This window comes from Salvelinus alpinus, chromosome 15, assembly GCF_045679555.1.
Source record: "Salvelinus alpinus chromosome 15, SLU_Salpinus.1, whole genome shotgun sequence".
Classification (NCBI taxonomy): domain Eukaryota; kingdom Metazoa; phylum Chordata; class Actinopteri; order Salmoniformes; family Salmonidae; genus Salvelinus; species Salvelinus alpinus.
The window spans coordinates 14,352,537-14,365,972 of NC_092100.1; the positions used below are offsets into that span (position 1 = coordinate 14,352,537).

The window sequence follows — 13,436 nt, forward strand, 5'->3', positions numbered from 1 at the left end:
AATCATGTTAGAATTATAAATTAAACTGGAGAGGGCTGTTTAACTCAGGCTAATATAGCCTACTATAAAAAATAAATAAATTGTGAAGTGGTAACTCCTTAGTGGGCAAAAACGGAGTTCCACGGTCCTTTTACACTAGAACCTCCAGTGACATATTAGAAGTGTGGTCATGAGACACTCACCAAGCCAAAGTCCTTCTTCAGAGATTACTGTTTATTCTCTAGGTTTCTGTGTGTTTCCACTGAGCTGCTATTGGAGTGTGTTTATATAGTCTACTTCCTGGTCACTATAGTGGAATATCCCCTGTACCAAGTGTTATTTATTGAAGTGGACCTAATAAGTGAATGTTCTCTAATTATGTGTACTTTGACATTTGTAGGACAGAGAGATTAATTTGCACATCTGAAATAATAACAATATTTGCATATTTTCTGTTAATAGATGGATGGCCTACAAATGTCAATCCCTTCCCGAAATCAGCAAATAAAACATGAGGTTATAGCTATTATTACCGAATCATCACCAGTTGTTTGTCTAAGCAGGCATGGGTTAATCATTAACCGAATACTGCGCCAGGATGTGTGTTCTTTTCATGCCAAAAAACACAGCTGAGCTACATAGAACAAACCTATTCCGAAGAGCTGCTCACAAGGCCATTTTGTGATCTATAAACAACATTTTGTGAATTTTCAGAGTCAACAATGGGGAGAGATCCTACTGTGGTTATATGGCTGATGCTGACTTGGGGAGTAGTCACAGCTCAAATAGGTAAGAACTGAAACTAATGGTTACATTTGTTAGTTTATAGTAGCCTACATAAAGAAATAGCTGCCTTATGTGACTGCATGCTGTTCCAACTCACTGTTGTTAATAGAGTGGGGAGAATAAAATATAATATACATACACTACCGGTCCAAAGTTTTAGAACACCTACTCATTCAAGAGTTTTTCTTTATTTTTACTATTTTCTACATTGTAGGATAATAGTGAATATATCAAAACTATGAAATAACACATATGGAATCATGTAGTAACCAAAAAAAGTGTTAAACAAATCAAAATATATTTTTTCTTTGAGATTCTTCAAAGTAGCCACCCTTTGCCTTGATGACAGCTTTGCACACATTCTCTCAACCAGCTTCATGAGGTAATCACCTGGAATGCATTTCAATTAACTGGTGTGCCTCGTTAAAAGTGCATTTGTGGAATTTCTTTACTTCTTAATGCGTTGAGCCAATCAGTTGTGTTGTGACAAGATATGGTGGTATACAGAAGAAAGCTCTATTTGGTAAAAGACCAAGTTCATATTATGGCAAGAACAGCTCAAATAAGCTAAGAGAAACGACAGTCCATCATTACTTTAAGACATGAAGGTCAGTCAATCTGGAACATTTCAAGAACTTTGAAAGTTTCTTCAAGTGCAGTCGCAAAAACCATCAAACGCTATGATGAAACTGGCTCTCATGAGGACCGCCACAGGAAAGAAGAACCAGAGTTCCCTCTGCTGATGAGGATAAGTTCATTAGAGTTACTAGCCTCAGAAATTGCAGCCCAAATAAATGCTTCACAGAGTTCAAGTAACAGACCAGTGGTGGAAAAAGTACCCAATTTTCATACTTGAGTAAAAGTATAGATACCTCAATAGAAAGTTACTCAAGTAAAAGTTAAAGTCATCCGGTAACATAGAGTAAAATTCTAAAAGTATTTGGTTTTAAATATACTTAAGTATCAAAAGTAAATGTATAAGTGCTTTTGGTTGTCAGGAAAAATGTAAAAAATACAATCTTTTCTTTAGGAATGTAGTGAAATAAAAGTAAAAGTAGTAAAAAATATAGGAAAGTGGTTAAGTAAAGTACAGATACCCCCAAAAACTAATTAAGTAGTACTTAAAAGTATTTTTACTTAAGTACTTTACACCACTGTAACAGACACATCTCAACATCAACTGTTCAGAGAAGACTGCGTGAATCAGGCATTCATGGTCGAATTTCTGCAAAGAAACCACTACTAAAGGACACAAATAATAATAAGAGACTTACTTGGGCCAAGAAACACGAGCAATGGACATTAGAGCAGTGGAAATCTGTCCTTTGGTCTAATGAGTCCAAATGTGAGATTTTTGGTTCCAACCGCCGTGTCTTTGTCAGATGCAGTGTAGGTGAACGGATGATCTCCGCATGTGTGGTTCCCACCGTGAAGCATGAAAGAGGGGGTGTGATGGTGCGCGGGTGCTTTGCTGGTGACACGTTCCGTGATTTATTTAGAATTCAAGGCACACTTAACCAGCATGGCTACCACAGCATTCTGCAGCGATACAACATCCTATCTGGTTTGCGCTTAGTGGGACTATCATTTGTTTTTCAACAGGACAATGACCCAACACACATTCAGGCTGTGTAAGGGCCATTTGACCAAGAAGGAGAGTGATGGAGTGCTGCATTAGATGACCTGGTCTCCACAATCACCCGACTTCATCTCAATTGAGATGGTTTGGGATGAGTTGGACTGCAGAGTGAAGGAAAATCAGCCAACAAGTGCTCAGCATATGTGAGAACTCTTTCAAGACTGTTGGAAAAGCATTCCAGGTGAAGCTGGTTGAGAGAATGCCAAGAGTGTGAAAAGCTGTCATCAAGGGAAAGGGTGGCTACTTTGAAGAATCTCAAATATCAAATAAATGTTGATTTGTTTAACACTTTTTTGGTAACTACATTATTTCATATGTGATATTTCATAGATATTTCATAGTTTTGATGTCTTCACTGCTATTCTACAATGTAGAAAATAGTAAAAATAAAGAAAAACCCTTGAATGAGAAGGTGTGTCCAAACTTTTGACCGATACTGTATATATATATATTATATACCAGTGGTTGAATTTTCCTAACAATGTGCAATAATTTTCCATAATGAACCATTTATTCATTCATTTACATTTAATTTTTTTTTTTTTACAACAAATGTTTGGCCTTTTACTTACCATTTACATGTTCCCTCCATCAGCATAATGCATGCGTAGGTTCATGGAGTTGTTTTCTCTGCTCATACAGGAGTAATAAAGGCCTAGTTCACTCATTTTGTGGGGGGGGAAAATGTATTTTTTATTTAGTTATATTTATCAAGGGGTGCTGCAGCATCGTTAGCACAGTTAGTTTTGACAGATGAATGACACATTGTCTGGGGTTTCTTGATTCCCATCAGTTAAGAGCCATCAGCCAGAGGAGAAATGAATAGTGTCACTCAAGAATTTATCTTGACTGCCATGTTAATAATCCCATCAACTGGGACGATAACTCAAGAGAATGAAAATCACATTACAGAACATTAGAATGACAAGTGACAGACATACAGCATTGTCTAAATTAAACGCTTAAAAGTGCAATCTGTAACTTACATGACCGGGAGACCCATGAGGTGAAGCACAATTGGCCCAGCGTCGTCTGAGTTAAGGGAGGGGTTTGGCCTGCCGGGATTTTCTTGTCACATCGCACACTAGCGACTCCTTGTGGCGGGCCGGGCGCCTGCAAGCTGACCTCGGTCGCCAGCTGGATGGTGTTTCCTCTGACACATTGGTGCGGCTGGCTTCCGGGTTAAGCAAGCAATGTGTCAAGAAGCAGTGCGGCTTGGCAGGGTCATGTTTCGGAGGACGCATGGCTCTTGACCTCCGCTTCTCCCAAGTCCATAGGGGAGTTGCAGCGATGGGACAAGACTGTAACTACCAATTGGATATCATGAAGAAAAAATGGGGGGAAAAGTACTCTATGCAACAATTGCACCTGTAACAACATGATGAATCAAAATGATTGCTTAATTGGACACCTTTAAAGCTGCAAAATGTAACTTTTTGGGTGACATGACCAAATTTGCATAGAAACACTAGTTATAGATCTGTCACTCTCATCGAAAGCAAGTCTAAGAAGCGGTAGATCTGTTCTATGTGCTATATTTCTATGCGTCCCGTTCTTAAGTTTTGTTTTTTGCGTCTTTTACTTTCGGTTTTGTACAACAGCCTCAAACAGCTGAGAATATTAGATTTTAGTTAAGATGGTACAATGATTCTCTTGTTTTGTCACATAAGCTGAAATTAGGCGAACTATTAGAATTTTAGCAACCAGGAAACGCCGGAGAGACATCTGCATATTGCACCTACACACCGGTATCCAATGATGACTTCCCCCCTATGTCCTGACTCTTTAAGGTAAGGTGGAGCGGGCACTGCCACAGTGGCTGACGGGCATCATAGCTGTGGCCGTGTTTCTCTTCCTCATCTTCGTGGCGTTTCTGGTCAACAAGGCCTGGTGTCAGGACTCGAGGTGAGCCAAGACACCAAGACACCATGACACCTGACCATCTCCACAGTCCCCACAGCTACTGTAGTAGAACAGTCAACACTGTCATAGGTTGTGACTGAAAACGTTACATGGCGTCAAATCCATTCTTCTTCATGTCCTTCTTTGCCCAATTCATCATCCCACTCTCAAAGCACATTGGAGGAGAGAATCCAAGGTTCCTGTCTCGGGTGTGCTCTGCCAATGACCTAAATTTGAGAGTGAAGTGAGGAATCAAAGAAAGAAGGACGGAGGAAGCGAGGAATTGACAGCTAAGGTTTTCAGACATAGCCAAGCACATCATGGTTCTAAAGTGAATAATTTAAAGATTTAAAGAGTATTGGGTCTTTAGAGACCCACTTGGGCTCCTGAGTGCGCAGCGGTCTAAGGCACTACATCTCATTGCTAGATGTGTCACTACAGATCCTGGTTCAATTCCAGGCCATATCATAACCGGCTTTGATTTTGAGTCCCATAGGGCGGCGCACAATTGGCCCAGCGTCGTCCGGGTTTGGCCGGGGTAGGCCGTCATTGTAAATAAGTACTTGTCCTTATATGCAGGATATTATATTCTTGGTACCATTTGAAAGGAAACACTTTGAAGTTTGTGGAAATGTTAAAGGAATTAAGGAGAATATAATACAGTAGATCTGGTAAAAGATAATACAAAGAAAAAAACAACCGTTCTTTTGTATTTTTTTTGTACCATCATCTTTGAAATGCAAGAGAAAGTATAATGTATTATGCCAGCCCGGGTGCAATATAGATTCTGGCCACTAGATGGCAGCAGTGTATGTGCAAGGTTTTAGACTGATCCAAGGAACCATTGCATTTCTGTTCAAAATGTTGTATCAAGACTGCCTAAATGTGCCTAATTTGTTTATTATTAACTTTTCATGTTCAAAACTGTGCACTCTCCTCAAACAATAGCATGGTATTATTTCACTGTAATAGCTACTGTAAATTGGACAGTGCAGTTTAACAAGAATTTAAGCTTTTTGCCAATATCAGATATGTCCATGTCCTGGTCAATTTTCTTGTTACTTACAACCTCATGCTAATCGCATTAGCCTACATTAGCTCAACCGTCCCGCAGGGGACCCACCAATCCTTTAACTGACTTGCCTAGTTAAATTAAGGTTAAATAAAATAAATAAAAAGACACAATTACTAGGTCTCGAGCCCAATCTCGTTTTTCCATCTGCACCCAACGACATGAGATTGACTAAAAACTTTATAATTGCTTCTGAATCTGAATGTAAGGGAGCGTTACTGTCTGTTTACCATCTGTTATTGATTACATGAAGGCCAGACACCAAAGAATGTGAGTGTGGGAAGACCCCTGGGTATGCCAAGACCAATGGAGACCACTATGATACCAGCCTGGACATGTTCAGGTAAGATGCCACTTAATCGCTCTTGTTTCGTAGTCTACTTTTCTAACAGTACTGGTGACCTGCAGAGAAATAATGTTGGTGTGTGTGCAATTACAGTAGGGCCTGTGTTCTAATAAGTATGTGTGTGTATATGTGTGTGTGTGTGTGTGTGTGTGTGTGTGTGTGTGTGTGTGTGTGTGTGTGTGTGTGTGTGTGTGTGTGTGTGTGTGTGTGTGTGTGTGTGTGTGTGTGTGTGTGAGACCCACAGGAGCAGAGATCACGAGGGTGCATATGAGAACATGGACCTCGAAGGTATTGAGGACAAAGTCACTGTCATGTGACCAATGAGAACCAATAGAAGCCACCAATCTGTGGTTTGTCGTGCACACGCACACACACACGTAGTTTCAGAGACATGCAAAAGCAATTTACCAAGAGCACTCCAAGCAAGTCGCAAAAAGTTTCAAGATCAGTAGATATCCATTAAAGTGAATCTTAGAGTGTAGAATCTATTTCTGATTTGTTTAAAAAGCTACAGTACATATGGGCCTAATGTGTGATAGAACTCTTAAAACCCTTTCCTGTAGTCAAAGGACCAAATCGCCATCTAGTGGCCTCATGGGTGGAATGTTATTAATATTTTTCATAATTTCATAACAGATAAACATTTTTGTATTTTTTTTTACAGAAGAAAATCTGGTGTTTCTATTTCAAATAATTTTGTTATACTGTATTTTAGTCTCCTGTGATGTATATAAAGTGTAATATTGGGATGCAAACTCAAAATGTAATACATTACAACTCTAGATCTGGTATTGTACAGGTGTCTTCTTTTTATAAGCCCATAACCATGTGTGTGAGGTGTGTACTTTTGTTTCAAAGTAGATGTGTTTAAGACTACCAAGAAACACTCTGCATGACCCTGATTTAGCCCACTGAAGTATGAATATAGAGACATGAAAAATAAAAGGAACAATCCTCATAACAATGGAAGCAATTGAGATATTCCTTAACAGAGTATCAATGAGACACGGTAGAATGACTTATTAAAATACATTCATTTTAAGGACTGAACAGCCACACTTGAAGATCAGAGGGAGGACATGGTGGAAATGGTTGTGGTCCCCTTGTATTTAATAAAACATCATCATCAAACAATTAATCAGAATTCATAAAGAGCATCAATGTAGGAACACACTCAGTACACACATTTAAAGATACGACTTGCAATTGTGATCATAGACAATATATTTTTCACACAAATTCTTCTATAGATATACAGTGCTTTCGGAAAGTATAAAAAAAATAGTGATGATAAATAATAAATACATAGAGGGATGAGACGTGAAAAGAGAACAGAGACAGACCTTTTCCACATTTTGTTACGTTACAGCCTTATTCTATAATGGATTAAATAAATTAAATAAACATTTGTGTGTGTAGATTGATGAGGGAAAAAAATATTTAATCCATTTTAGAATAAGGCTGTCAAGTAACAAAATGTGGAAAAAAGGTCAAGGGGCCTGAATACTTTCTGAATGCACTGTATGTACTGTTTAAACACGTTTTTACAGCATAGCTTGTCACATGTGGACATATGAAAGGTGGATCGTTTCTTTGGATTTGAACACGCAAAATGTGGAATGATCAATGAGGTGAATTAAGATGTTTTCTGTGGCACTAAGGTCAAGCAGTCAGTTCATCGGTGGCATCATAAGACGGAAATATTGGGAGTTACAGGATCATCAGCAGTACAATACACACACACACACAGCCTCCTCACAGGAGGAGAGGGAGGGGGAGAGAGGGAGAGCAGTGAGTGGCCGGATGTGTGCATTTAAAGGGATTGAGCATTAAGACTTGACAGCGCTAGGCTCTCACAGAACTAAGACCGACATATGATAAATACCCACTGTCTACTCTAGCACATCAGAGACTCATGGCACAGCAGTAGTTCCCTTAAAAGGCATCACATGGCACTAGTAGTACACTTCCTCTAAATCCTAGGACCACTTCTGAGTATTCAGGGCACACATTTAAGACACAGCCTACAATTAGATATTGTCACCAGATTGCACTTTTTTTTTAAAACTTTATTTAACTAGGCAAGTCAGTTAAGAACAAATTCTTATTTATAATGACAGCCTAGGAACAATGGGTTAACTGCCTTGTTCAGGGGCAGAATGACAGATTTGTACCTTGTCAGCTCGGGGATTTGATCTTGCAACCTTTCAGTTACTAGTCCAACGCTCTAACCACTAGGCTACCTGTCACCCATTAACTGAGACGGGCATGGTTTGAGAGTTAATATGCAGGGTTAATATACAGTGTTGACCAGGGTCGTATTCATTAGGGCACGGCGTAGCAAAATGTTTTTTCATTCAGTTCAGGTAGTCCCTCCTTGTTTCAGACCATTTTTCCTAGTTTGGTGTCTAAAGAACATGACCCCTGGGGGGTCTCAAAGTGTTTAGGAGGAACACGTTGTCACTTCCTGTGAGTGTGGAGGGGTTTATGGGAGACAGACAAAGGGCTCAGAGTGAAACAGGATATCCTGTCATTGTTGGACGTGGCAAGCTTCTCACCACTGGACAGGACAGACACACATGGGTCGTATTCATTAATGCACACAGTAGCAAAATGTTTTTCTTCGCAAAAACGAAAACATGCGTATCTTACTGGACATGTTCAGTTTGTCCCTTCCTGTTTCAGACCATTTTCTTCCGTTTGGTGCCTAATGAATACGGCCCTGCTATATGATGATTACCATGTCTCATAACAAGAAATAATGGATCATTGTTGATTCTCATAGTTCCCAAAAAGGATGTAAAAATAATCAATTGTTTTACTGTGAAAAGCTAAAGAATAAGCTTACTGTAACATACAGGTAGTACCATCCACATAACATAAAGGCAGGTCAAACTACAAGTATTAGCACCTGGTTGAAACGTTTCCAGTCCACTAACAAATTCAAATTATAGTCTGTGGAGGATTGGATAGGAAGTGAATGATCCCACTCAAAGCAGAAATAGCATAATTTCATAATAGCATATCACAATATGATAGCATAATAGCATATCACAATATCATAGCATATCACAATATCATAGCATCATATCACAATAGCATAATATCATAGCATTTCACAATATCATATCAAAATATCCCATCCTCCTTCTACCAGTAAGGTTCCAGACCTGTTTGTGCTGTCTGGTTTGGCGTGACAATGACCATGGGAGTAGAACCAAAATCTGGGAGCAGGCTAGTTAAGACATGTACGGTCTGAGGCCACACAGTTATCTGAGGCACTGCCACGCAGTTAACTGAGGCACTGCCACGCAGTGGTCTGAGGCACTGCCACGCAGTGCTAGCTGTGCCACTAGAGATTCTGGGTTCGAGCCCAGGCTCTGTCGCTGCCGGCCGCGACCGTGAGACACATGGGGCGGCGCACAATTGGCCCAGCGTCGTACGGGTTAGGGGAGGGTTTGGTCGGCAGGGATTTCCTTGTCCCATCCCGACCTAGCGACTAATCCTGTGGCGGACCGGGCGCATGTACGCTGACACGGACGCCAGGTGTACGGTGTTTCCTCCGACACATTGGTGCGGCTGGCTTCCGGGTTAAGTGGGCATTGTGTCAAGAAGCAGTGCGGCTTGGTTGGGTTATTTTTCGGAGGACGCATGGCTCTCGACCTTCGCCTCTCCCGAGTCCGTACGGGAGTTGCAGCGATGAGACAAGACTGTAACTACAAATTGGATACCACGAAATTGGGAAGAAAAAGTGGTAAAAAAATGTATAAAGAAGCTTCCTACAGCAACTTCTTGCAGGTCTACACAAGGTACTGTATAGTGACACCAGCCGGTAGTTGGGTGGCCTTTATAACTGCCTTTGAATGTCTACAGAGGGAGTTATGTCATTCTTACGAGCATGCTATGAAGTGTATTAGAAGGGCACGGCTGTTTTCCAGTTACTATAGAATGCATTTCTTCTTCCTTTGGCCATGTCTAGCCTAATCACTGTTGAATTGAGTAGTATTGTGTAAGAGCCAGTCACTAGGAGTTTAAATTGTCTGTTTGCAACAAGTATGACATGATATGAGACAAATGGACAAGTGTCTGTGATGAATGAGAATGTGTCAACCTGACAGTGACTAACTAGCCTATTGTGCATGTGTGTGTGTGTGTGTGTGTGTGTAGTATCTGTTCCAGTTTAGTGCGTCCTGCCGAGACCATTCCTCCTCACAGTTTGCACAATAGCAGTACCTGCAGCTAACATCGCTAACGGCTAACCAGTGTCTCCCCATAAGGGAGATGCTAAGCTAACGCTAGGCTAACGGTGAAGAGACCTCCTTAACCAACTGAACCATTCATATTGCTCTATCAGTGTTCTATGATGTGTGATCACACAAAGTTGAAATGACACAAAGAGATCTCATATTCACATCGTTCACATATAAAGCTTCCCACTTTGCTTCCTCGCTTCATAATATCCAAACGTTCACCATTTTGAGTCGTGTATACAGTCAGTACAGCGGTTGAACCGCCCTCACAGGGAAGCTCCTAAGATGGCACACAGGAAATGAGGTGTCCCTACTTCCTGCAACCCCCCATATACAGTCCTCTTATTTCCCATAGTTCAACCACCTGTGTTAACTATTGACTGAATCCTTCCAGAACCAATGTCCCCTTCATGTTAACGGGCTATTTAATGGGCTGAAGACGGGCATCAGTTGTTGGTCAACTCCTCTCAACATGTTGGGAAGTTCAAACCAGTTCAAGGGGTAGAGTGTGTGTGAGCTAGGACAGCACATCCAGGGTGACGGCCCCTTTCTGTCTCTTCAGTATGGCCACAGCCAGCTCGTGTGTGGTCCCTTCCAGACTCTCTCCGTTCACAGACAAGATCTGGTCACCCCTCTTCAGACGCCCGTCCACCGCTGCTGCCCCCTGCAGCGACAACAGGGGAACACACACACACACACACACACACACACACACACACACACACACACACACACACACACACACACACACACACACACACACACACACACACACACACACACACACACACACACACACACACACACACACACACACACACACACACACACACACACACACACACACACACACACACAAAATGGTGGAAATACAAAAATTGGCCTTGTTACAGTATTTTTTAAATGCAACCTTATGCTCCTTCCTCCCTTCTTTCAAGTAATCACTGATCTGTTTGTGTGTGTGTTTGTTTCTGTGTGTGTGTGTGTGGGGAAGGGAATTCTGCTGCCATCTAATGTCCCAGAGGGGAAATCAGGACATGTGTGTGACGGTGCAGAGTTAGATATGGTTACCTTGCTGAAGACAGTCTTGATGTAGATTGGCAGGTCTCCATGAGGGCTTCCGAAGCCTCCTACGATGCTGAAGCCCAGGCCGTCAGAACCCTTCTCCAGGCAGATACTCTTGGGTTTGGGGGCTCTGCAGAGAGCATCACATTGTAAAACAAGCACTGTATAGCTTCAAAACGGGGGGGAAACTATTATTTTGATCTCATGCATCCATTGCTCGGTTTATGAATTTGGGAGTGGTTACATTTCCCCTAGCCCTCAGCTGTTTACCAAACAAGTGGCTGGGTGACTGCTTTTTTGTTTTTTCGATTGGTCCTTTAACCTTTAGGGGAGAAGAGAAAAAACGGACCTCAGATCAGTGTCTAAGAGATACTTAGTCCAACTTACTCTGGTTCCCCTGGTTGTGTCTCGGGGCTGCTGCTAGTCGACATACTCTCCACCTGACTGGCTATAGCACTGATGTTGGTGTCAGCGATCACCTTTAAAACACACACACACACAGACACACACAGACAGAAGACAAAACAATGCACGTGTCAAGTTAAAAAAAGTATTATTAACCAGTCATGATCTGTGCATGAGTGTGTGTCTTTTGTGTGTGTGTGTGTGTGTGTGTGTGTTATAGACAAGGATGAGTGCCAGTGTATGATAATCCTATCATATCAAAGTACAGTACATGTGATATGTGTTCAAAATCAACCCCCTATTTTAAACTTTAACGTCCTTCATGGCTGAATAGAATTACAGAAGAATGGATTTTACTACAGACAGGTCCTGGATCAAAGCCACAGAGCTACACAAATGTCTAATGTAGCAATCATTTATCAGTCCTCTCTCTCTCTTACCCCCCCACTTTAGTTGTCTTTTTATAATGAAATATTCAGTCAGCCACCTATCGAGGGTGACAACGGTCTGTCAGCATCTGTTCATTTCCATATTTAATCAACCGAGAGGCAATTAAAAATCTGAAAACAACAACAACAAACAAAGGTTAATTAACGGACGATTAACGGACGACTGGTGGGCTGTGGAGGGAACGTTAGTGGAACGTTAGTGGAACGCTCCCCAGCCATCGCCTGCACTTATCTTACTGACACACCTTCTTTATAGACAGAGAGGGGGAGTGTAGGGGTAGAGAGGGAGAGGAGGAAGGAGAGAGAGAGAGATGGGAGGGAGAGAGAAAGGGGGAGAGAGAGATAAAGAGAGAAGGGTGGGAAAGAGAGACAGAAAGGGGAAGGATAAGGGGAAAGGGAACACAGCAAAATAGACAACAGAGCCAAACCAGTGTTGAGAGGAGAGAGAGGGAGGGGAACATAGCCAAACAAGTGTTGAGAGGAGAGAGAGAGAGAGAGAGAGAGAGAGAGAGAGAGAGAGAGAGAGAGAGAGAGAGAGAGAGAGAGAGAGAGAGAGAGAGAGAGAAAGAGAGAGAGAGAGAGAGAGAGAGAGAGAGAGAGAGAGAGAGAGAGGAACACAGAGCCAAACCAGTGATTAGAGGAGAGAGAGAGGGGGGGAGAGGGAAACACAGAGCCATACCAGTGTTTAGAGGAGAGAGAGAGGGGAACACAGAGCCAAACCAGTGTTTAGATGAGAGAGAGAGGGGAACACAGAGCCATACCAGTGTTTAGATGAGAGAGAGAGGGGAACACAGAGCCATACCAGTGTTTAGATGAGAGAGAGAGGGGAACACAGAGCCATACCAGTGTTTAGATGAGAGAGAGGGAGGGGAACAGAGCCATACCAGTGTTTAGATGAGAGAGAGAGAGAGAGGGGAACACAGAGCCATACCAGTGTTTAGATGAGAGAGAGAGGGGAACACAGAGCCATACCAGTGTTTAGATGAGAGAGAGAGGGGAAACACAGAGCCATACCCGTGTTTAGATGAGAGAGAGGGAGGGGAACACAGAGCCATACCAGTGTTTAGATGAGAGAGAGAGGGGAACACAGAGCCATACCAGTGTTTAGATGAGAGAGAGAGAGAGAGAGAGAGGGGAACACAGAGCCATACCAGTGTTTAGATGAGAGAGAGAGAGAGAGAGGGAAACACAGAGCCATACCAGTGTTTAGATGAGAGAGAGAGAGAGAGAGAGAGAGAGGGGAACAGATCCAAACTAGTGTTTAGATGAGAGAGAGAGAGAGGGAGAGGGGAACACAGAGCCATACCAGTGTTTAGAGGAGAGAAAGAGAGAGGAGAGGGGAACAGATCCAAACTAGTGTTTAGATGAGAGAGAGAGAGAGGGAGAGGGGAACACAGAGCCATACCAGTGTTTAGAGGAGAGAAAGAGAGAGGAGGAGAGGGGAACAGATCCAAACTAGTGTTTAGATGAGAGAGAGAGAGAGCCAAACCAGCAGGTGATCACACTCCAGTCAGCACAGACCCAGACAACAGTCCAGCACAAC

At 42.1% G+C, this 13,436-nt stretch overlaps 2 protein-coding genes across 2 annotated transcripts in view; one reads left to right on the forward strand and one right to left on the reverse strand.

Moving 5' to 3' along the window:
- The first annotated feature begins 595 nt into the window (after positions 1 to 595).
- pdzk1ip1 (PDZK1 interacting protein 1) lies at positions 596 to 6,513 on the forward strand. Its single transcript, XM_071342578.1, has 4 exons — positions 596 to 768; positions 4,195 to 4,309; positions 5,632 to 5,721; positions 5,969 to 6,513. The coding sequence occupies exons 1-4, from the start codon at positions 702 to 704 to the stop codon at positions 6,039 to 6,041; spliced, it is 345 nt and encodes a 114-aa protein (XP_071198679.1). The 5' UTR covers positions 596 to 701; the 3' UTR covers positions 6,042 to 6,513.
- Positions 6,514 to 6,783: 270 nt separating this feature from the next.
- Positions 6,784 to 13,436, reverse strand: part of LOC139539529 (inaD-like protein) — a 269,424-nt gene continuing 262,771 nt past the window's right edge. The window contains exons 41-43 of the mRNA XM_071342573.1: positions 11,427 to 11,518; positions 11,046 to 11,169; positions 6,784 to 10,638 (exon numbers count right to left, since the gene is read on the reverse strand). Of these exons, the coding sequence (XP_071198674.1) occupies positions 10,492 to 10,638; positions 11,046 to 11,169; positions 11,427 to 11,518 (363 nt within the window). The 3' untranslated portion in view covers positions 6,784 to 10,491. The remainder of the gene's footprint in view (positions 10,639 to 11,045; positions 11,170 to 11,426; positions 11,519 to 13,436) is intronic.